The 23994-nt window shown below is 46.8% G+C and overlaps 1 protein-coding gene across 4 annotated transcripts in view; it reads right to left on the bottom strand.

The window, feature by feature from the left end:
- Positions 1–1180: 1180 nt before the first annotated feature.
- Positions 1181–23994, bottom strand: part of NRP2 (neuropilin 2) — a 115664-nt gene continuing 92850 nt past the window's right edge. For 2 of the 4 annotated variants that reach the window (XM_019939069.3, XM_019939068.3), the window contains exons 16-17: positions 6717–6767; positions 1181–4702 (exon numbers count right to left, since the gene is read on the bottom strand). In XM_019939069.3, the coding sequence (XP_019794628.1) occupies positions 4398–4702; positions 6717–6767 (356 nt within the window). In that variant the 3' untranslated portion in view covers positions 1181–4397. Of the gene's footprint in view, positions 4703–6716; positions 6768–18894; positions 22360–23994 lie in introns of those variants that run through there. The other 2 variants (XM_019939071.3, XM_019939070.3) reach the window with 1 other exon arrangement.

Consider the following 23994-nt stretch of genomic DNA (forward strand, 5'->3'; position numbering starts at 1 on the left):
CTTCACTGGAGTATAAGCTCCAAGAGCTTACAAAATCGGGAAGTGCTCAAAAACATTTTTTGAATACACGATTGAACCAAATGTGAACAGAACTTCCGGATGGGGGCGAATTCGGCTCTGGTTCACAGCTTTGAGTCTCCCGTGTGTGGGGTAGTGGGAAGTTCATAGTAAGGCTTTTCCTTCCTCATCCTCTGGAAACTTGTACGACCTAAGAGTGTACTTGACCTCCTTTAGTTTTCTCTGGCCAAAGTCTAGTTTGTTTTGCATTCAACAACCCATAGGTGAGAAGGTCCCTAATCATTTTGTGAAGCCAGGCTACTTCTCCTTTCTCCTAGACCAGAGGTTCTTAAACTTGAAGGTGCATAAGAACCCCCTTGGAGGGCTTGTTAAAATGTAAATGTCTAGGTCCTCCTCCCAGAGTCTTTGATTCAGTAGATGTGGAGTCCGAGAATGTACACCTCTGACAAGTTCCCAAGTGAGGTTGATGCTGCAAGTCCAGGGACCACACTTTGAGAAGCAATGTTATAGACCTTGAAATTACCAGAGATATTGACAAGCAAACGTTTGAGCAGGAAGGCAGCAGGAGAGTCAAAAATTGCAAGGGACTGGCGATGTCTAAGGAGGAGGAATGTTTGTAGGGATCACAGTCTCGGAAACCTACCAGGCAAGGCTTTGAGCTAAAGTAGCCCACCTGGCCAGGTAGTCCGTTACCCATCTACATCATATTTTCACCTTATAAAAAGCCACTAGGGCTTCGCTGGTGGCGCAGTGGTTGAGAGTCCGCCTGCCGATGCAGGGGACACAGGTTCGTGCCCCGGTCCGGGAAGATCCCACATGCCGCGGAGCGGCTGGGCCCGTGAGCCATGGCCGCTGAGCCTGCGCGTCCGGAGCCTGTGCTCCGCAACGGGAGAGGTCACGGCGGTGAGAGGCCCGCGTACCGCAAAAAAAAAAAAAAAAAAAAAAGCCAGCTAGCCAATCTACCTACTAACTTCACATAAAAGTGCTGAGAAACATTGTCCCAAGAGAATGACCAACCATCCTGATATGGCTGGGACTGAGGGGTTTCCCGGGACACGGGACTTTCAGTGCTAAAACCCAGGAACGTCTCAGGCAAACTGGGATGATTTGGTCACCCAGAACCCAAGTCTCTTTGTCTCCAATAAAGAAACAAGCAGAAAAATATCTCTGGTATAATGTTTATTTAAATAGTAATCTTAAAAAGGCTTTATACAAATCATATAAACACAGTTTGACATGGTTGTTTATTTCTTACATTGACGAATCACAGTAGAAGCTCTCAAGTTCCCTTGGTCTGGCTCAGCCAGCGAACGGTCAAATACCTTTAACTGCAGACCTTGGAAAAGTTAACCTTCTGTGTGACAGTTTAACTTTTTCCCTTGTTTTCTTGCCATTCATGCTCATTCCTCGGACTCTCATCCCTGTCAACTCCCCACTTCCACCTAAGAGAGGAAGCAGCCCTGTGGCCCTGCTGACTGCCTAGTCCGGAAGAGCGTGGAGGTAATGTGTCATTCAGTACAAGGCAAAAAAGGAGATCAGTACTGTGAGTAGGTTTCCCAAAGGGAAGGACTCAAGGAGAGGGGTCAGCTAGCCTACTTGCAGATAGAGACAACAAATGCACCGGGGTGTCCCCTGGTCAGGTTATAATCAGGCCCCACTGTCCTTCTGTCTTCCAGCAGACCAGCCTCCAGTGCTGGTGAGGTATCTACACGTAGCCCTGGATGCCCTGCTTTTGTTCAGCATTTAGAGCCCACGCGGGGCCTCAAACCAGCCAATGGTGAGTATGGAGACAGGACTTTAGACGAGTGCAGGTCGAGTTGTACATAACTTACAGGTGAACTGCAGGCCAGAGGCGGGGCTGGTCTTTGGGGAGTTGTACAATGGCCCAAGGGACATGAGAGGGCCAGGACCTCCGGCGTCGGCTTTGTGTGTGTGTATGTGTGTGTGTGTGTGTGCGTGCGTGTGTGTGTGTGTGTGACTGCTCCACGCCACATGTGGGATCTGAGTTCCCCGACCAGGGGTTGAATCCGCGCCCCCTGCTGTGGAAGTGCCGAGTCTTAACCACTGGACCACAAGGGAAGTACCCCTCACCCCACCCCGTGTTAGCTTTTGAACTCTCTTCTTCTGCAGGCTAACTCCGGAACCCCCTGGGCTTGCTAGCTTCCTGAACACTGAGTTACACGGAAAGCCGAAGAGGAAGGTGGGCTAATTAAGAACTTGCTTCTGCCGCACGCCCAGCTCAGGGGGGCCCTGAAGCTAAGTCCTTGGGCTTGACAGCTTTACTTTTCACCTCTAACTACCACTGTGCCAATGAGTGCCGAGATCAGCGGTGACTCTCGGGCCCTAGGTCAATGTCACAACAACATCACTGAGTCCCACGTGACCATTCACATACACAGTAGATACAGAGAACTCAAGGGCTGGCAAAGACACACACACATATGAATAAATAGCTGTCGGCATGAACTCTCCCTCTCTGCATACAGAACACTGTGACATTACCACCTGAACTAGCATTTCCATAAGTTATCATGTAAAGGAACCAGCCAGGTGAACCTTCCCCTTTCACCCGGGTATGAGACAAATGAAATTGTGGGTGACCATAGCAGCAAAAATGGTCCGACAGTTTAACCACTGATAAGCAATAGGCTGGGCACACTGTCTGGGTTTCAAATGTATTTCCAGCACGCAGGCAATCCTTAGGCGTTACTACAAAGTCAAGATTTGGATCCTGACATGGATAATCTTATCCTTCACACGGTTTCATGCAATTCCGGATGCCTCCCCTTCTAGAGCAGTTGAGAGTCATCTAGGGCTATGACTAGCACTCGGGTGGCAGGGCTTACTCCATCAGGAGGATCAGCTATGCGGGGGAAACTGGGCATGGAGCCGCTGGGTCAGGGAGGAGGAACAGAGGAATGCCTTAGCTTGTATGGTATTCACTGATTTCTACGTAGAAGGAAAATACGTTTTCTTCATTTTCTTTCAAGGCACTTAATAAAAAAATACATAAATGTGTGTGTGTGTGTGTGTGTGTGTGTGTGTGTGTGTGTGTGTGTGTAAGAACATAGGTCTCTCTGGGGTTGAAGCAGAATTAGCATTTTGGTCCGTAGTGCTTGCAGACTTCTGGTCACAACCAGCTCACGGACATCCTAGTTCTGATGCTTCTGAAAGGTTGAGGTGGTGGCTGTCATCCCAAGGAGAAGTCAGTGTTTACCAGCCTGTCGGAGAGACGGATTTATCACAACGTCTCTTACGGTCCTCTCAGCCTTTGCATAATCCCAGAGGATGGACTTGTTTTGCTCTTTCCACTGTTCTCCTTTCCGGCCAGTGGTCGCCAGTTACATCTCACTGATGGAGAAACATACTAGTAGCCTATATTTCCCCAGCCCCATCTCAGAGAATATCAGATAATGCTGTTTCCTGGGGCTTAGAGACCTGACACACGAGTGCATGTGTGTATATGTGTGCGTGCTTGTGTGTGTGTGCGTATGGTGCATGTGTGTATGTGTGCATGTGTGTATGTTTAGAAGAACAAGGAGGAAGGAAAAGGAAAAGCAAAACCACCCCCAGAGGCCCCACAAAGTAGCCTCACAGCCACAAATTCTGGGTCTAGATTGAATGAATGGCTCCTATTCACAAAGCACGTTAAGGCTTGTCCGCTTCTAACACAGAGGCGCGTCTATGGATTTTGACGTGTGAAGTTTCCTTTCTGGTTTGTTTTAAATCTCATGTAAGAAAGAGCTGTTCATGCTGACCCTCAAATGGCAATTTTCCCCTGGATAAAAAAAGTTAAAGGCAACAACATCCTACTGAAATGCTAGGACTGGAAACGGCAGCTTGTCAAGTTGGCTGGCAGAAGCTATACCACAGCAAATCCCGGAAGTCATAAGACGATCAGAGGATGGGCTAAACTGAACGGCTTTGTTTTGGAATTTGTTTTTCTAGAGATGGAAAGTCTGAAAAGACCCTTTGCTTTCCAAGTGTTGATTAGAAAGAGAAAGCAGAGACTACTGATCCCTGCTCTGCTCTATACCGGAAAAGTCATTCTCTTCTGCCTCTTGAGTTGCTCATAGACCAAAGAAATATAATAATAACAAACTCACAAACAAAATAGAACTGTGACCCCCAAAGAGATGAGCTCCTGTCTTTATCCCAGCAATGATTCAGCCACGTGGTCCTAGGTGGGTCACAACCCCCTGAAAGGCTGCATCTCCCCTCCTCCCTCGACTTGCCTGTCTGTTCTGTCCACACCTTCAGTATTCTGGATCGGTTGGATCAAGATTATGGCATTCAGTTTCCAAAGGAAAAAAAATTGTCATCTTCACTAGCCCCTCTTGCTGGAATGAGACGTCAGATGCGATTTGGGTGCAAATCCGTCAGGCCTCTGAGCAGCATTTCTGGTGGTTCATCTTGACCTTGTGCTTGAGGCCATCGTAGAGCTCAAAGTTGTAGTTCTCCAGCGTGGTGCAGCTGCGGGAGCTCAGGCCGGAATAGGAACACGTGCAGTAGAGCAGCAGCCCTGCACACGTGGCCCCCAGGAGGACGCCCAGCGAACTCATGGCGATGATGGTAATGAGGATGGGATCCAGGGTGTAGAGCCAGCTCTTTTCTTTGTCAGCCAGAGGAGCCCCAGACCCGGAGGTAGGGGAAGAAGAGTTGCTCCAGTCCACCTCGTACTCATCTAGGACATAAAGGACACGAGAGACTGCATGCACTGCTTCTTTCAGGGTGAAATAACTGAGGCTCCCCCAGCCTGGCTCAGAGGTTCTTCAGAGCCCAGGACTAAGCTGTAGACTCTTGGAGCGACATGGCTTGGCTTCAAAGCCCAGGCCTGCCTCATCCTAGCTCTGTAACCTTGGGCAAGTTATTTAACTTCTCTTTGCCTCAGTTCTCTCGTCTGTGAAATAGCGTTACTAATAACCTCACTGGCTTGTTAGGAGGTTTAAATGAATTAATATTTGCAAAGTGCTCGGTGACCAGCACATAGTAAGTATGGTCTAAGGATTAGATACTTAAAGAATCTGATTCACATTAGGTAAGCTCAGATTTTCACAGAAGCTTCAGGGAGCCTTGGAGCGCCTGGGGCGGCCCTGTGTTCTGGGCACCCTTCTTTCTCTGCCTCCTCGTCCCGACTTCCAACTGCTTCAGTTTAAATCAAAGAACAGGCTGGGGCTATTTTCACACAGTGAGTTTCCCAAGCTAGCATTCCTGGCCATCCAAGCAGCAGATTTTTTTGAGCCACCAGACCTCTCGACCTAAATCTTAACCTTACTGCTATGTACCTACCCCCACCCCAGAATCAGATGTGGAATTCTAACCCCTTACTTCAGAATGTGACCTTATTTGGAGACAGGGGTTTTATGGAAGGAATCAAGTTAAAATGAGATCCTTAGCGTGGGCCCTAATCCAGTATGACTGGTAAAAAAGGGAAATTTGGAGACATAGATTTCTGTTGTTGAAGTCACCCAGTTTGTGGTACTTTGTTATGGCCACCCCAGCAAACTAATATACTTATATTTCTATAGTGTGGCCAAGGCATGACCATATTCATGGAGAATTTTGTGGGATTTCCTAATAATCCCATGAAGAAGGCAGGGTGATATTATAATTTTAAAAAATAGATGAGGAAACAGAGGTTTTAAGAGATGAAGTGAGTAGGTACCACGAGTTCCCAGAGTTAACGAGCAGTTAAACTAGGAGTATAAATCAGGCTTTCTCCATCCACATCCTTCACTCTTTCCACCCCATCTTAGGGCTTCTGCTGCTTGATCTATTGCAGCCTCTCTGTGAAGGCCAGTTGTGCAGTTTTGCCCATAATAGGAACGTTGGACTGGGCTTTGCAGGGAGAGTCTGCAATCAGTTAACAAGGTGCTGTTTGGGTTAGTCACTCTGTTTCTATAGCTACACTTGAAGTGTTTGATTAAGGTCAGGTTTAAAACAGCTGCTCTATAAACTGCCCTTCTTAAAGGCATCAATCTTGGTCTAAAGCTGTTCTTTGAGGGGAACCTTGGTGATCTCTCTTGGGGATCAACTCTGGCACTCAGAGACTCCCAGAGAGACCTGCGTTGCTCTGAGTCGAGGGAAGGTATCACATCTGCGTGTTTGCTCAGTGCCCTTCCAGTCAGGACTCTTGCTTCAGCCTTATGAAGTACGTGTATTTGAAGTAGGAAAATCGAGCTTGGAATAAATATGATAACATGAGACGGGCAGTGTGGACAAGAAACCTAAATCCTGCAACAAGCCCCAACTCGGAGTCATGGAGAGTGTGAGAAGGGTTCCTGAAAGCCATGGAATTGGAAACCACAGCAGGCCTGAGAGAATATTCACAGTGACGCTCATTCACTCGGCCCTTTTTGGAAAGAGGTCAGTGGGTTCAAGCAGAGACATGTGTAGAGAAGCCCGGCTTTCACTTCTAAAGGGCTTATTCAGATTTGAAGCTCATCAGTGTCGAAAGTTGCCCAAAGTAGGAGACCTGTTTCCGATTGGGCAGAGGGAACTCAATAAACTTTCTAAATCGCTAAATTTGACCTTGAGAGAGCAATTGATAGTTTCTTCACTCCTCTCTGGATTCATTTTCACTTATATTCCTGGCTGATAGTTCTAAATTCTGGCCCTCCAATACCCCGGACATTATTTTTGTTTTTATAGCCAAACTTGACTGTCATGATTATCTTCTAAATTACAGCAGTACTCACCATCAATTTCATCCTCATAGCCCTCCCTCCCATGTATTTCCGGGATGTCCACTATAAGAGAAGAGAAAACAAAACAAATCAAGTTATAACAAGTTCTATCGCCGTGGCTAAAAGGCAGAGATGTTACCTTGCTGAGATGACTCCCCAGCACTGCAGGCAGCTAGAGTCACTTTCTGCTTCCAGGTCAGTTATCATGTACATTACTGGATTCTTTCCCCTTCAAATGATTTGTCTTTACTTCCAACGATAACCAGAAGAACAGAAACAGTAAGAAAGGCCTCTAGCGCCAAGTAAATGCTCCCGTGTGTCTTTATAGTGACTGTTGTTTACAACCGACGTAGGTCTGAGTTTTATCTAAGGGACCTTCAGTGGCCTCTCATGTCCGTCATCAGTTGCCATGACTGCGACGTTCATCTGAGAAGCAAACTGCCCCTCCTCATATGCGTGCATCTAAGCGGGCACAAAGTATGAGTCTTTCTCCTCTGGATTTCAAATAAATGTAAAGTAACTTAAGGAAATCACATTTCATCATTACATGCTTTAATGTAGAACTAGAACTGGAAAGAATCTTGTAACGCCTGTCCACCTCCACGTCTGTGCTAATATCCCTTCTCTTTTCTCCCCAGTCTATTTTTCCCATTGGCTTTCTTCACGGTGTAGAATAGATCAAACATGGGCATCCAATCTGACTCGCCCAGGCTTGAACAGAGCTAAGTTAATTTACTCTGAATTTTCTCCAGTATTATCACTGTCTATCTTTTTCTTTTTTTATGATAATCTTTTGGGGAATGGGGAGGATAATTCAGGTCTCTACTCACCATGTTGTCCACCTTACAGAAATCAGAGCCAATGGAAACTACCTGCCTAAAATGGTAAAACACTAAAAAAGAAAATCAAATATGTGGTGAAGAAAAGGGTCTTATCATTTCTTCCTGTCTCACAAGTTAATTATACCTGTGTCTGCTGTCAGGTCAAAATGGCTCCAGTGAATGTATGTGGCCCTTCAGGAGTTTCAACCCCAAGTCAGGTGAACTACCTCAATGTCAGCACTATAAATTTATATTAAAAAAATCAAGGCTTAACACAAACCTCAAATTCCAAACAGCTAGAGTATCAAACAAGAGGAATACAAGAACTTCAGACCAGCCTGAACTTCTCCCTCGTCTGCACAACACCTCGGGGAAGATCTACTTGACTATGACCTGAACTGAGGACCAATCCATCACTGCCATACCTGACATCCAGTCTTGCCCTGCAGACAGTGGTTTTCATCATGTTCGAAGTCTTCTTCATTCCTGGCCAAAGTGCTAAAGCACATTCTCATCCTTTTGGTCGCCAGTAAGGGATGCGGAAAACCACTTGCTAAGACCCTACTTGAAAAGATGGTTGCCACGTGGCACCAATCCTCCAAAAATCCAGCCTGTTCCTGGCATGTTTATAGCACAACAACTGGTACCTGCAGGCCATGACAGCTTCCCCACCTCAATGCCCAGCCCCTGTGTTATTCTCCAGGACTCTACAACGCAGGCTGTGTCCTTGGAATGAAGATGTAAAAATGAATCAAGAGGCAGGTGGTGTCTGTCATAGGGATCAAATCTGGCTTGTGGAAATCAACCTGGAGTTGTTTTTTTTTTTTAACCTTATGACAAAAAAAAAAACACACAGAAGAAAACCATCACATTTCCAACAATTAATCATTTTTATGGGATGCTCATATGTCAACAGCTTCACGGTTAAAAGATGCAGAACATTGGATAAGAATATGTGGATTAGCCCAGGACGAAAACTGCGGGGCTCCTGCCAGTGACTTTTGGGCCTAATCCTGTTCTTGCTTTTAGGGATTCAGTCTTTGCCAAGGATGTGACAAATTCTTGGAGGCTAGAACGCCACCTTGCTCCATCTCACACCCTCAGGGAAGAACTCTTAAGACACTATTGATCATGGGCTGGAAAGGAGTAGATGTGGCATTGATCTCAGTGGAAAACGGGTAAGAGGATGGTAATGACTATGAGAACATTTTGTCCCAGGAGACCACAGCCTCTTGGCTCTGTGAGCAGAGGACTGGATGAGATGACCTCCCAAGAATAGGTCCATTTTTAAGGTTCTATGAAATTGATGGCCCAGATGTGGCTGAGATTTCTGCCCCTGGAGGATCAAAGCCTACTTCAGGTGAAGAACACTTTAGAGGCTCGACTTGGCTTTTTGCATAATCACTGCTCCCAGGAGTTTGGGTGAGTGGGAAGGGATCAAAAAAAGGATAAGTTAATCAACATTTTCAAAAGAGCATCTGTTCACGAAGCCTTAAAGAAAGAATGACACACTGGGGAAAACCCCAGTAAAGGGAACATTTGTACAAAAAGCAATTTACTTTGATAGCAATTTTCTCTAGTCCCCTTGCTAATATTCTTGATATCTGTGTTTGATTAAGAGCTTTCTTTCTCAGAAGCCTCTTTGCCCTGCACGGGTCACTTTCCTTTTCTGTTGAGCCCAGGAGGTAAGGCTCAGCCTGTTTCCTCAGGATGCTGGCAGGGAGGGTGGATGTCCACCGGGTCCCTGTAGTTCTAGTGAAAAAAAGGCAAGGGCGGGTTGGACGGAGAAGGGGTGACCCAGGAGCTCAAGGCAAAGAGTGAAGGAGGCAGCACCTCCCTGGGAAGGGGACATGACAGCCACAGGATGGAGACCTGGCTGGGGAAGTGAGGTAGATGGCAAAAGACTGTGGAGACCAGGGACGTGGAATTAAATTTTTTTTTTTTAATAAGGAAAAACTTGGAGAGGACCTTCCAGGACTCTGTTTTAGTAGGTGGGTGTGTTTGTGAATGGGAGACGGATGAGGGAGAATGGAAGGAGCCCCACCTTTAAGAGAACACAGATCAGGAACATGGATCTTCCCACCCACACAGACTTCCACTTTCAACCTTTGTCCTCACATGACCCTGTTTCCTTCTGGGCACCTGTTCGGATTTAAACTCAGATCAGTCTGACTCCAAAATCTGAATTCCGACACTCAGTATTGTATTAGGGCCAGAGGACACCCTCTCCCCTCCGACTCCCGCAGGTGTGCACTCAGGCAAACCCCCATTATCATCCCTAACCCACCCCAAGGGTGCGCCCTGTCTCCATCCTAGTGGGCTGGATACACAGCCCCTGGCTGTTTGCCTGCGTTGCTGGCTCACCACTTGGATGGGAACTCACGGAGACTTCTCATGAACGTGAGGATGCCGTGATCTGAAATTTGGGACTTCACATTTTCCCATGGTCCCCAGACAGGGAAGGCTGATTTACATTGTTCTCCAAACGGCAGTTTTCACTTACTGACTAACCAACCGATCAACCAACCCTCACTTATTAAGAGGGTTGACTACGTGCCCGGGAACCACACGGAGGAGTTTGGGAAAGGAAGATGTACGGGACCCGGTGTCTACGATCGAGGCCCTTCAGTGTGATTGGGAAGCAAGGACTCACCCGTGCCAAAATAGCATAAAAGAAAGTGGGGGTGGGGCTTCCCTGGTGGCGCAGTGGTTGAGAGTCCGCCTGCCGATGCAGGGGACACGGGTTCGTGCCCCGGTCCGGGAAGATCCCACATGCCGCGGAGCGGCTGGGCCTGTGAGCCATGGCCGCTGAGCCTGCGTGTCTGGAGCCTGTGCTCCGCAACGGGAGAGGCCACAACAGTGAGAGGCCCGCGTACCGCAAAAAAAAAAAAAAAAAAAAAACAAGCGGGATGCTGTGGAGGGGACTCTAAGTGCTGACGAATCTGGGGCAGGGATTGGGCAGATGAGGCTGTGCCAAGGCAGGGAAAAAATGTGGGAGGGAGGAGGAGGGAATGGAGGCTGCTGCGAGGGATGGCGATGGCCTCAAGCCCGGCACCCGAGCCTGTTTACTCGCACACTGATCTCTTGGTTTGGGGCTTGTATTCATTTTTATCAGATCCACTGAGGCACTCAGAGATTGCCCTGCCCGCTCACAAGTCAAACATTCTCCAGCACCCTTGTCAGTACATTGCAACCCTACAGCACAAATGGGGAACAGCCACACACAGCCGTGAGCTCTGCCTCCTCTACAAAGATGTGATTCTCCCAGAGGGTCTGGAGCACTGCCTGGCACTGTAAGATCACACATGCCATGCAAGACAAATGCCCCAGACACTCCAACCTGTAAACGGAAAATTCCCCCTGAGTGTGGTTGAGGTCTAAAACAAGAATGCCCTCTCTCATTTAGAGTTTCCTTCCCACCCTCTCTCTCTCTTTACACACACACACACACACACACACACACACTTTATCTTTTCTCTCTCCCTTATTTTCTTCTTTTTTTTTCTCTTAAATTAGGGTCCTTTGGGGTTAGTTTGCTTTTCTGCAGTTACAGAAAAATTTCGACCTTCCCTTTCACCACATCTCCTATGCCGTGGCTGCTGTGAGTACATTTTCATTGACATTGTTCTGTTTACTTTCTACATCAAAAAAAAAAAAAAAAGAGCCTCACAAGATAGTTAAGAGAGTGAGGAGTGTACCCCAAACCACTGGCTACTTTTAGATAAATGATTTAAGACCATCCGTCCCTGGATCACTGGCACACCCATCAGGACACCAACGCATGCTGGCTTTCTCTGAAGAGTCCCTTCCAGACCAACTCCGAGCAGTGGCTTAAGAGGCCCGGTGGAAGCTGATGACAGGCTGGCCATCCAGAATGTGTAGCGGACACACTCTAAGGCCAGTACCCGAAGGGGAGCAGCACGGAATATGGAGGCGCGCTAGACTGGGAGCAGGCTTCCTCCTTCTCCCCTGAGCTCTGCCACTTCGCCCAGGTGTGAGAGCCGGGACGAGTCTCTGACCCTCCCTGGGTCTCAGCTTGCTCCTCTGTAAAGTAAGCACTGATGTTCCTTCCTGCTTGAGAACTCATCTTTACAGGAAGAAAATGAGAAAGCTCTGATGGCCTTTCTGCTGAGGCTTCCCTGAAAAGGGCGGCTGGCTGTAGACAAGGCAACTTCAACAGAAAAGGGCTCGCCACCCGTCTTCACCCCGGGTCTGTCCTCTCCTGGAGGTGGTCACACCTGAAGGCATCCACCTTAAGGTGCCCGTGGAAGGAGAAGACCATGCAAAAGACAGGTGAAGGGAAGCCATGAGGTTCCATGTTTTCCATACTTGCTCGTTTAGCTTAGGAACCAGTCCTGCTAAGGGGCAACTGAGGAACTGACAGAGCTAGTAAATGGTTCCCCAAGTTTGAAGCCTCCACCTTAGCTGAGGCAGGGCTGACAAGACCTGGTGAGAAGCCAGTTAACCCACACGTCCACTCAACCCACCAAACTGCAACCAGCCTTTAAAGCAAGGATTGAAGAGATGCCTACAGAGGAAATCACTGAAACCATTCGCTTTCAAGGATACCAGGGGTCATCGCGTCTTCTTCAAGGACGAAGAAATTGAGGAAGGAGGGTAGAAAAATGCAGTAAGTCATTGAAGAGCTCGGCAGTAGAACTGAGAGTCAGCCACCTTTTCGACACCTTGTTCGGGGCTGTGATTTATTTGGGATTAGCTCTTGGCCACTTAGAGCCCTTGTTGAGTTTGATTCCAAGTTCCCGAACCCCCCGAGCCAACTAAATCACACTGGACCTCTCAGAGGGGAGCAGCCTTCAGAAAATTCTCTCAGTCACTTTGTTCTGATCCCAGCAGGAGACACAACACTGTGATCTCAATAAGTGAGAACTCATGAAGGACTAGCAGATATTTCTTGGCCCTTCAACGTGTTTAATTCAGTGTAATATTTAGTATTGGCTGAAGGTTCCTACTCCCTACCACACTTAATTTCCCTAATTCAGTTTGTTCATCCCCTGTTGCTAGAAGGAGCCAAAAGTTCAGATGTAGATCGAACGTTTGCCAAAGTTCCTCCATTAGAGTCAGGCTACATGAGAGCCATTCATCCCGTGCTGGGTTTGGCTTGAGTTTAGAAACACCACCAGAAGATCCTTTATCGTGGGTTTTTAATCTCTTGGGCTATAGCCAAATCTATGCAAAGTCATGGAAAAAAGTATATATTTTTTTAAGTTTTCAAACGGTTTCAAGCTGGAAAAGAAAAGGGGGCTCGGTTTGTGATACCAGAAGACTTTGAACGTGATTTTCTATTATTTTTAGTTGAATAATCACGAGGAAACACTAAAACGAATTGGAAATACTGACTGCAAATGAGAAGGCCGTGAAATGACCTAATAATACTTCCAAGTGCAGAGGCAGATGAGCAGCTGAGGCCAGAATGGCTCCACTGAGCCCCAACGATGGCGTGAAAATAAGAAAAAGGAGACGCCACAGAAGTGTGTAGTTATAAACATAGGCTTCATGATTGTGCAGGCTGGAAAAAACCAGTAAGGCTGAGGGAGGAAAATTCTGGAATCTTTGCTTTGCTCTAGGTCTTTGAGAAATCAGAGATAGTCTCCATTACTGTAAGTGGGTATGTCCACAAGAAAGAGGGCCTTCTTTTGTTGGCTACCTTCTCTGAGGGTATGAAGGTGGGAAAAAGAAAAGTTCGGAGGAAAGTGTCCCCCTTCCACTGCGTTCTTGATGTTTTTCCTGAGATGTTAGGAAAAAAGTCTCCTATCTTCACATTTCAGGGAGTTTGCCAATAGGCGTTCACATTTCTCCTCTCCTCCAGTCCCAAGGTTCAAGAAGTGCATAAATGGAAACACTGCACAGGTGGAGAGGTTTGGTATTACCTGGGACAAGTGAAAGGATGGAGAAGAAACAAAACTGCATGCACTTCCAATGTGAAAAGCAATGTCTTCTTAAAGATTGTCCCTCTCTGTTGTAGGTCTTTGGGAAAAAACTCTCTACACACATGTATCTCACCAAGAGAGTTTGCTTTACTTAAAAGTTGGGCTCTTCTGAACACAAGGATCCATGACCTTGTGATAAGATTTTAGGGCTTCCAAAGAGGTACCTCTCTCTGCCCATTCAAGAGATGATTTCCCCCAAAAGTTTGCTGGTGGCTGAGAACTGCGGTTATAACACAAGAGAGTAATTCCTCCGACCTTAGGTTTGGTCTCCTGTAAAAATGCAGCTACTTGGAGGAAGCAAGCAATGAAGCCTCTGTGTTGGGAATCTGACGGGCTCTTCTGGCAGGAGGCCGTGGTGCAGGGAGGTGGAGAAAGTGCAGGAATGCCAGAGAGAAGAAAAGGAGCCACCGAGAGAGGGGGCAGCTGCAGAAAGGGGAGGGTCGAGGTTGAAGATGAACCACACCCGACCCAGAGGTAGACAGGTAGGTGGAAACAGGTCCTTCTTGGGGAAAGAGGAGGGGACGGTGGCCCTGTGAAGAGTTCAGAGCCCGGAAATGATGACGGCGGTGAGAGCTCAGGGCTTCCCGTGGACGCCATTCCCGAGCTCGCGATCCTGGTGTGCAGTTGGCCGAGGTGATGAGGCACCTTGGGGGCTCCTTTGACGACCCACGTCAGCCCCAGTCTCCGTCCTAGTGACTATCTTCCCACCTCGGTACCAGCTGTCGGAAGTGGCCCAGAGAAGCGATACGGAAGACCACACGGCCCTCGGGGTCCTTGTATCCCTTCTCCCAGCCCCTTGGTGGCAGCAGGGAGATGCAAAGAGAGGAAAAGATTCGTAACAGACTGTGCTGAAAGGAGCCTCAGTAACCAGCAGGCCGACTGAGAATAGGACTTCGGTCAAGGCCACCTCAGGCTCAAAGCGTTCTCCGCATTCCCTTCATTACTGGAGTTGGCTGCTCTCTAGCGAGTTCCGAAATCCAGTCCAGCATCCGGTTAATGAGTCCTGACGCCTGAGAAAGAAACTGCTGCTGCTGAAAGCCAAGACGTGGTCCCTACCATTCCCGTTCTGGATCAGAGCCTTTGCCTTTGGGTGTGTCAGTCAATGATACTAAAAGGGTTCAATTTTGCACAATTACACATAGAAGAAAAAACAAGCTTGTGTGTGTGTGCACGCCCGTGTCTCTCACCCACACCTCACTCTTGTGCTACTTTTTCCCCTGAGCCACCAAGAGTTATACCCAAGTCTCAAGCCCTAGAGGCAGCAGTCCTGGATTTCTGGCAGGTTGGAGAAAGCTGGCAAAGCTCATATATGGCCGTCACACTATCCACTACGCTCAGCGTCAAAGTCACACTACTTTGACCCCTTGGTCTAAACGCACAGTAGAAACAAGGGTAGCAACTCTTAGAAGAAACGGTGTTTTGAACTAATGGCTCCCTTGGCTTCTCTTCTACTTGTCCTTCCTCTCTGGAGCCACTTGGGGCTAGCAGCTTTGCCTGCACATCGAAACCTCCCGCTGGAAAGCCACCGCACTTCCTACTACCCTTCCTCAGGTCGCATTAGCCCTGACCCTCCTCAGAAAGAAGCTGGGTGCCTCCTTTCAGCCAGGAAGGCCTGCTCTTCTCAGGGCCGTTATGGGGCCCTTGGGCACAAGGCCACAGGATTAGGGACTTTCTGTTGGCACGTGGGCCTACTTGCGGCTGTTGGAATATTTTTGTCTGCAGCACAATAACGTGCACTGACCTTAAAGGATGTTTTTGACACGAATTTTTTAGTAGAAAACATAAATAAATAACAGCAAGGCACAGCACAGTCACTCTTTGAAGAAACCAAGTGGAACTCATTAATCATGGAGAACAGGGCTCTGCCTGCTGAACCAGGGATAGAATTAACTCCCGGGCTACGGTGGCCACAGTTCCAGCGAGCTGCATCTTATAGCCAGGCTCACATTCTCCGCAAATCAGCATTAAAAAAATTCCCTGTGATTAAAATTCCCTTCAACTAAAATTGTCCTCAGTCTTCCCTTGCAAGCACTCCGCCCACTTTAGAGAAACAGAGAGAGATAGTCACAGAGATTATGTGGCTTCTGCACATGACAGGGGATATAATGCAGGGTGTCCGCTGGTTTGTTACCCTCTCAAATGGGGGCAGGTTCATTTTAAAGGTAAAACTCAGCCACCTGAAGCATCTATTAAAATGTAAACAGGCACACCATTTTACCCAGATATTCTATCCCAGAGAAACTTGCACAAAGAGGCAACCTCAAGGATGTTCACTGCAGTATTGTTTATCATAGAAAGAAAACCTAGACACAACCTGAATGACCACCAGTAGGGGAGCAGTTAATAAACTGCGGTACAGCGACATGATACGAAATGCTAGACAATATCTGAAAAGGATGGGGTAAACCTGTCGGTGTGCAACAAAGTATCCTCAAGGCTTTATCAAATGGAAAGAAGCAGGTTATCCAGCACGTGAGCAAATGTTGATACTATTTACACAAAACCAAACTAACCCCAACGAAAGCAAACTGCGTAATTAAACATGAACATATACATTTGTAAAGGTATAAAAGAAGGCCTGGAAATACATACCTCGAACAATTTCTCATGGTTCCCTCTGGGGAGGGGGTTGGGACTGGTTAGCAGTGAAATGAGCTTCTTTTTAGAAAAATTATTTGCACTTTTTGAGGATATAGTCACGTATAACTTGTAAGTTAAAAAGAAATGAAAAGAAACCTAACCAGAGACCATCTTAAACTTTTCCCCAACGGCCTTTTTCAGTATCATAATGACTCCAGTCATGAGCCTCCAAGAATAGGTGTTTTCCCCACCCAGGGCCAGTCTTGCCTCCAGCACGTCTGCTGCTGACTCTTCAAATGGCCTTTCCTATTTCTTGGTCCGATGCCGTGGGACTTCAGTTTTATTGGGAGCTTGGAAGTCAGTGACAGCAAAGCCCAAGAACAATTACTTTACTGGAAAGAGAACAGAAGGATTCTGGGGGTCCTGTCCACTGGGTTGGGGCAAGAATGGTTTCTGCTGTCTGCCCTGAAACACCAAGATTCTGCCCTGTGCCATGCAGAAACCATGCTAAAAGGGGGTTTTCTGTTTGGCAAGTCCCCAAATCTTGCACCTCTTCCATGCTTAAGTTTGGGGCCAAAAGGAACTCCTCCACACAGTGCAAATGTCGTCTGGCTGAGGCCTGTGGCCTGACGCTTTCTAAAGGCGCAGGTTTCTGATTATATCGAACCTCGAGACATACTCCAGTGCACCTGATCTGTGTCAGGCTTCATTAAATCCTACACTGTTCCTAGCTGTTAATTTATTTATATAAGCCGATCTTTCCCCTGCTGATTATAAGACCATTGGCTGGTGTTTCCCTCTCCCCTCCTTTTCCTCTGGTTGGATTTCTTTTGTGTTTTCTTTGGGCCGTCATTGAAGTGGATGAAAGGCAAATTACAGCTGCAAGAGCCCCAGCGATGCACACAATCAAAGAGAGAAAACAAGCCGCACCTACAGATCTGCAGTTCGGCTCAGATGTGGAGCCCATAACACGGACAAATTAAAATTTAAAAATGAAGCTTTTTTCATCAGAGATTACAGAAAGGCCAACAATGTTCGTGCAAAACAACTGCAGAGTCAGTGAAGAGAGGTGATGAAAACAAACACAGGGCCACAGCCGATTGGCCAGGCTGCGGGTATCTGGGCTTAGGAGGGCAGAGTCTTGCTTCACCCGCAAGAACGCACATTTAAACTATCATAAGGCCAGGCAGGAGCCAAGACAGACGATCCTGGGCCTTGACATCTGGTGTTTATGACCCATGGAAATACAGTTTCTGTAACATTTATGCTTGGGTTAGGTCTGAAATACCATACTGATAACAGTGCTGTGTTTGACACCTAAGATCAGAATCGTAACAGTCTGCTATTTTGGGGAAGAGAGAGTGCACGTAGAATAAGCCTTGGGACCAGAACCAAGGTGGGAAAAGCATGATGAAATTCTCAAAGGTGGCTCCCAAGGCAGTATTGCTAACGAAGCATAAGCGATGGCTAATCTCATTCACTCGGGCAAGTTTGGTCCCAGGACAGCTCATGAAAATGTTGACTGAGCCTGGCTCTTTGCTGGAAATAAATGCTTCTGAGATGCTTTCATTTCATCTTTTGCTAATGGGAACAAATGGCTTTAAGAATGGCCAAATGTTATGCAGACAAAATGGGTAATGACGCTTGTCATTAGAGGAACAAACAATGCTCTAAACATGGACATTCTGCTCTTTTCTCCTGCAGAGGACAGACAGTGACATCTAGACTGAGCCATCTGTACTTACAACACTTCCTGTAAGATCTGAAAACCCAGAAGCCTGTTTCCTTTACCACCACTTGGGCAGGTTTATAGCTGTAAGAAGTACTCCTTCCTGGATCTAGGTTTAGAAAGGAAGAAAAGCAGGATTCTGACAGAAATAGGATCTCCTGGACAAGCCCTTTTTCTTGGGACCTTTAGGGATGTTCTCAGACTCCGAGGAAGGCTCCTGGGTTGATGGAATGCTTCTAATACACCCCACGAATAGGGAGTGATGGAAAATTCTTCCACCACCTCTTTTGACCACCATCTAGAAACACTGAATAGCTGGGAGGCTGTCTTTCCTAGATTTTTTGCCCCTAATACCCCTCAGAGAGAACTATTTTATATAACTATATCACTAACTACTCAAGAAAGAGACCGAAAAGAAAAATACTCGTCAGTAAGCTCTGGCTTTTGAGTAAGTTTCCCCAAGTCCCCCTCCTCAAAGTTGTCATAGAATTGTTCCTTTTATAAAATGTTCCTCCATGATATTTCCAGGTTCACAGTAATCATATTATTATCTTCCTTACTTGCTCCAAAGTCTGGAATATCTTCGAGCCTGAACATGCTACAAGTTCCCATTTTGTCTGGGAAAGTGCTCATAAATTGGACATCGACGTCCCCGTGGAAGTAATCATCTGGTAGGCAAGGCGTGAGACGTCACTACTTCTTCTCCAAAGGAAGCTATCTGTCTCTGCAGAGATGAGTACATGATTCAGCTTCTCTCATCCCACCTGCCCCCCCGGGGGCCCTTTGAAAGTAGAGTCCAATCTCCGGGGATTTACCATCAAGAGAAATTTTGTGGAATCACATTGAGTAATTTAGCACTTAGCAACTTTTGCAAAATCCCACACCAATCATAAAAATTGGCTCAGCTGCACAAATTGGATAAAACTCCTAACAAGCAGTAATAAAAAATAAAAGAAGGAGAAGCTGGCATTCAGCCTCAAGGAGAACCTACCTCCCATAGAAATGCCCTGTGGCTCAGAAGGCGATGTATAAACTGTGGAAACATCAGTGCTTTCACAGCCTACATTTCAACTTTGTTCTCTCAAGCCAAGGTGAAAAAAAAAACCCAGATGTTTGTATAAAAATATCATCACTTTATTACATTCCACACAATACACATTCAAATAGTTTCCAACGTCCACAAGTTATTTTGACACACAGGCAACTGAGCAATGCAAGAGATGTCACAGTTATAGGGCGAGGGGATAAGAATAGGAAGTAAAAATCTTTAAGTTTTCTTGTTTTGTTGTTGTTCTTTGGTAATTTTCGATTATTCAGGTGTTTACTTGCCTGCTAGTTTCATTTTTAAAGACAGGGTCTTCTTAAAGATGGGGTATCAACCTCAGAAATATTACTGGATTTCCTATCCTATCCTGGCTTTAATCCCAAAAATGTGGGACAAAGGAAAAGACAATTTATTTTCAGCATTCTGTTTTGTCAATGGCAATGCTAAGATCCTTTTTATTCTTTCTTCTGCCTTCACTGGCAATTAGGGGATAGCAATTGCTAGCGTAATACCAAGGAAGGGATTTTTAACCCAGAGGTAAGGGTTTCCCCTCCTGGAGCTGTTAACATGAAAGCTCTACTAAGGCAAATACTGTACCAGCCTGAGCTAGACCTTCAATTCATTCATTCAGTAATTTTTAAATAGTTGCCATCACCTCTTTGTCTTCTGAGAAGCAGCTCTAAACATGCATGCATGCATTCACCTGTCCGGTCTATTTTTCTTGGAAGAGAGGGACCCTTCCCTCCCTCCATGAAATACAGATTTTGCTTTTTAAAGCTGCAAGGCATGACATTTAATAGAAGAGCTTCCCTTTTAGCATAGTACCTGGATAATACTATGAAAGTCACTTGGGCTGCAAGAGCAGAGAGAGGGAGAGACAGAGAGAGAAGTGTAACATCCCCAGCTGAAGTGCATCATGGGAGTCACAGAGATTTGAGCAGTCTCGTATTCTCAACGACAGCATGTACATAAAGATGATGCCACATGGGGCATCAGATAAAGATACAGCAAATTTCACAAAGTTGTTGTCATCTTCTTTTAAAGAAGGGAAATCCTCAAGGGTGTATGGTAACTCAGACAGTTCCTACACTGGCTAGACTTTCCAGGTGTAATTTCGGAATATCCTGACACCACGCCTCCATGGGGTGCCTATAGGGATGTCAATCATTTCAAGGGATGCCTGACCCCAAATGCATCACTGGATACAGATACCTGAGACAAAAAGCCCTTAGTGATTGGCATGGAAGTCATCACAAGGTATCCATGGTATCCTGCCACCCCTCCTCCCTCACTCCGTCTTTCTTTCTCCATCTTCAGCTGGGGTAAGACACTTCTTGAAATCTCAAGGTAGCTCATGCTCTAGCCTTTCATCTTTTTTCCTGGCAGGGCTGCTGTGGTTGAGACAGACCAGCTCTTTGAAATAGAATAAGAGTGGGAGAGCACCATTCTTTCAGGAGGATGAAACAAAGCAGATGCAAAAGTGAGTGTGTGTGTGTTGGAGGGATCTATGTGGATATTCCGAAAGAATGCTAAGAGTCTCTCTCTCCCAAGCAGCCCAAAAAAAAAAAATAATAATCATTAGTATTTTGTTCTCAGAAGGTACCTGGAGGCTTTCAGCCCAGGCAACCATCTTTGGAGAGAATCTTACACTTCCTCAGTGGATTCCTAGCAGGAAGGTGAGAAATAAACACCCCCAAGGCTGAGCCCAGTACACTGAGAATCTCGTTAAAATACGCATTTTCTATCAATGAAATTGACTTCATTATCGAATCTATCCTTCGTAAATATCACTAGGCAATTTATCTCTAATATCCCTCTCCCTGCGCTGTTTAGAGAGGACGAATGGGCAGCAAAGGATTTATCTTCATTATACCTTCTCCTGATGATGCAGCAACATCTGGAAATGCCAGGCCAGCCTCTAAGGGTGTATTTGCCAGATGCCATGAACGCTTTAAGGGGTAGTACACTGGTACATTTTAGAAAACTGATAACTTTTTATTCTCTCATAATATTCAAATAAGTCAGGTGAACAGCCATATATTTTAGTGGCTATACATTCAGGCACCCATTTACACCATGAAAGGAAAGCAAATGACCCCTTTCCCCCCACATTTTACAAACGCTATTACAATGATCAATAAGACACCAAAGAATACGTTTTTTAACCTTCTTACTCTATCCCATCCTAAGCAGGGCACAATGAATGCCCAGGGGTGAGGACGTTTTTTAAAGACAACATTTCATCCTTCCTTCTCCCCCATCTCCTCGTGCTCTCAACAGGCTACTGCTTTTCCTACATCAGCCTCAGATTTGTTATTCTCTATGACTTATTCCAAGATTGGACTTAACCAATAAAAGCTAAACATTCATTATGAGCTTCTCTTTTATAAGGCAACATGAGACAGATTTGCTTCAGTGCTGGAAGTAGAGATGGTTCCACACGCACCCAATGGCTGTTGTCATGTGACTTCAAAGACGCCCGAGACAGGACAAGGGGTCATGTCTGAGTGCAGTGGGGGAACCTTCCTCTTGGGTCAGGTGGGTTGGGCATGGGGATAGGAATGAGAAGGGCCACACTTCTTTTCACATGGCCTCTAGTTTTTTAGGTACCTGGAGATGATAATGGTAGCCAACAGAAACCCAGCCAGAGCTAGATAAGGCAACAAAAAGCTTCAATCTCTTCTCCAAGTAAACAAAACTAGTTCAGTATATTATTTTCTGGAACATGTACCCCCGGAGAAGTAACACAAGAGTTAATGGGGGCCCTCTCTGAACACACCCACACACTCCCCACCTGCAATGAGCCAGTCTCTCTCTCACACCCATGCACACACAGAGCTAGTCACACGCGCAAATGTATACCATGTACAAACACACAGATCCGGGTCTCCCCTCAAGTCTCCTGGCAGACTGACTGCCCACTGAGAGGAGGGATGGGATAAGGCAAGGGGAAGAAACAGGGAACCAGTCTCTGGAAGGAAACCAGCTGAGCCTTGAGTGGTGAAGTGCTTAGGGGTGGATCTCTTCTCGTATTCCAAGATGCAGCATTGGAATCAACAAAAGGAAAACAAACAAACAAAAGAACCCAAGGAGAATGGTCGGGATGGATACGAGCGCACAGGGTTTGGGCCCCGAGAGAGAGATGTCTGAGCGTTCACACAGAGACTAGGCGAGGAGAAAAAAGTGCAAAATCGAGGCAACGTGTTTGCAGTCTTTCTTGTTTGTTTTGGGTGCCGTCCTTGCTTCGGCCCTCAGCAGTGCGAGCTGCGGTCTTGCTCTAGTTTAATGGTTAGGGTGGGCTCCACCGCCAGAGGGGCCCCGTTGGTGTAGTGGGAGGTTTTGTAGGTGATGGAGTGATCGGTCTTCTTGGCCGCATAGCGGAACCGGTGGTAGTGGAGCACCAGGGCCAGCGCGACGGAGACCAGCACCAGCACGGCGCCCCCGGCGGCCATAACGTAATACCAGTAGGCTGGGATGGGCTGCACGGGCACCGTGTCCACTGTGGGCTCGGTCCCCGGTAGGAGGGTGCCCCCTGGTGGAGAGACACAGAGAGTGTTGCTAGGCTGAGAGCATGCAGACTAATCCAAATTTAATTAAAAAAAAGAAAAGAAAAGAAAAGAAACACACACATGCTTTGGAGTGGAGAGGGAAGGGGACAGGGGAATAAGATGGTCCTGAGTAGTGTGTGCCAAGCACTTTTCAATGATTGATATTATTTCCTACTTACAACCCTATGAGGTAGGTACTGTCAGACCCATTTTACAGGTGAGGAAATAGAGGCTCAGAGAGGTTAAATGAATGGTTATACAGCAAGTAAGTGGGAAGTTCGATATTCAACCAAGAGCTGTGTGATTCCAAAACTCTTTTCTTCTTTCTGTTAAACCACAATTACTGTATAATATATAGAAGCATTACGATTCACACACATGCGCGCATGCACGCACACACACACACACGCACACGCACACACACACAGAGGAATACATGCAAGTAAGTGATGCTGATATGACTTCTGGGATTCCATAGCACTGATTCTCCGAATGCACGGAAATACAATATTTGGTCTGGCTGGCCAGCATTCTCAAACAATGTATTAATTAGGCTGGCTAGACTTGAAGGCGAATTCCACTTTGGTTTGCCAAGGCTTCCATGCCCACTGAAAATCAGCCTGGTCTTGTCTAAACAGGTCAATTACCACTGTCAAGCAATGAGTAGTGCATCTTCATTTTTTTAATTGAATGGAGGATTTAAAAAACTGATTGGAAGGAAGTTGCAACGAAGAAATGTGAATGCAAAATGATAGTAGGTATGTGAGAGCGAGAGTAAGTGAGAGCACATTCTAATCACGGAAAAGACAGAAGACGGAAGAGAAGCTAGCCGAGGATTTAGAAGGCAACCACATTCACTGGCTAGCCTCTGGTTGCCATGGAGATGACGTTGTAGATTTAAGCCCAGGGTAACTCTGCGGAACGACTGGCTAGAGTCCCATTTGATGTAAAACGGTGCTACAGCTTGATTCCCCCAACCAGTCACATCAGATGAGAATCTGGCCCAGAGTGGGACCAGGAGATTTTGAGCTTGCCAAAACCAGACATGATCCTTACTTCTGAAAAATGGTGTATGCTTAACCTATGAAACATTCCTCCTAGCTGCCTCCGTCAAGTAGGGGTCCAGAAAGATGTATCGCCTCCATCCCTGTGATACCCCAGGTGGGAGCCACGGGCGGGAGCTGCTGCTGCCCTCTCCGTGCGCCGTTGGTCCTACTCTGTGGGTGGATCTCTGCTCAAGATGCAGACAAGCCTCATTTATATTTTCACGCCCCCCTCACGAGACGCGGAGCTCTCAAGCAGAAGAACTCGCTCTCATCTTGGTTTCTACCTCAGGGTATGCACCAAGAAGGCTCTCTATAACTGCTCGTGAGGAAAAGACTGAACTGAGGTGAAGATTCCTATTTCTCTCTTTTTTTGCGGTACGCGGGCCTCTCACTGTTGTGGCCTCTCCCCTTGCGGAGCACAGGGTCCGGACGCGCAGGCTCAGCGGCCATGGCTCACGGGCCCAGCCGCTCCGCGGCATGTGGGATCTTCCCGGACCGGGACACGAACCTGCGTCCCCTGCATCGGCAGGTGGACTCTCAACCACTGCGCCACCAGGGAAGCCCTCCATCTTT

This window comes from Tursiops truncatus, chromosome 7 (assembly GCF_011762595.2).
Source record: "Tursiops truncatus isolate mTurTru1 chromosome 7, mTurTru1.mat.Y, whole genome shotgun sequence".
NCBI lineage: Eukaryota > Metazoa > Chordata > Mammalia > Artiodactyla > Delphinidae > Tursiops > Tursiops truncatus.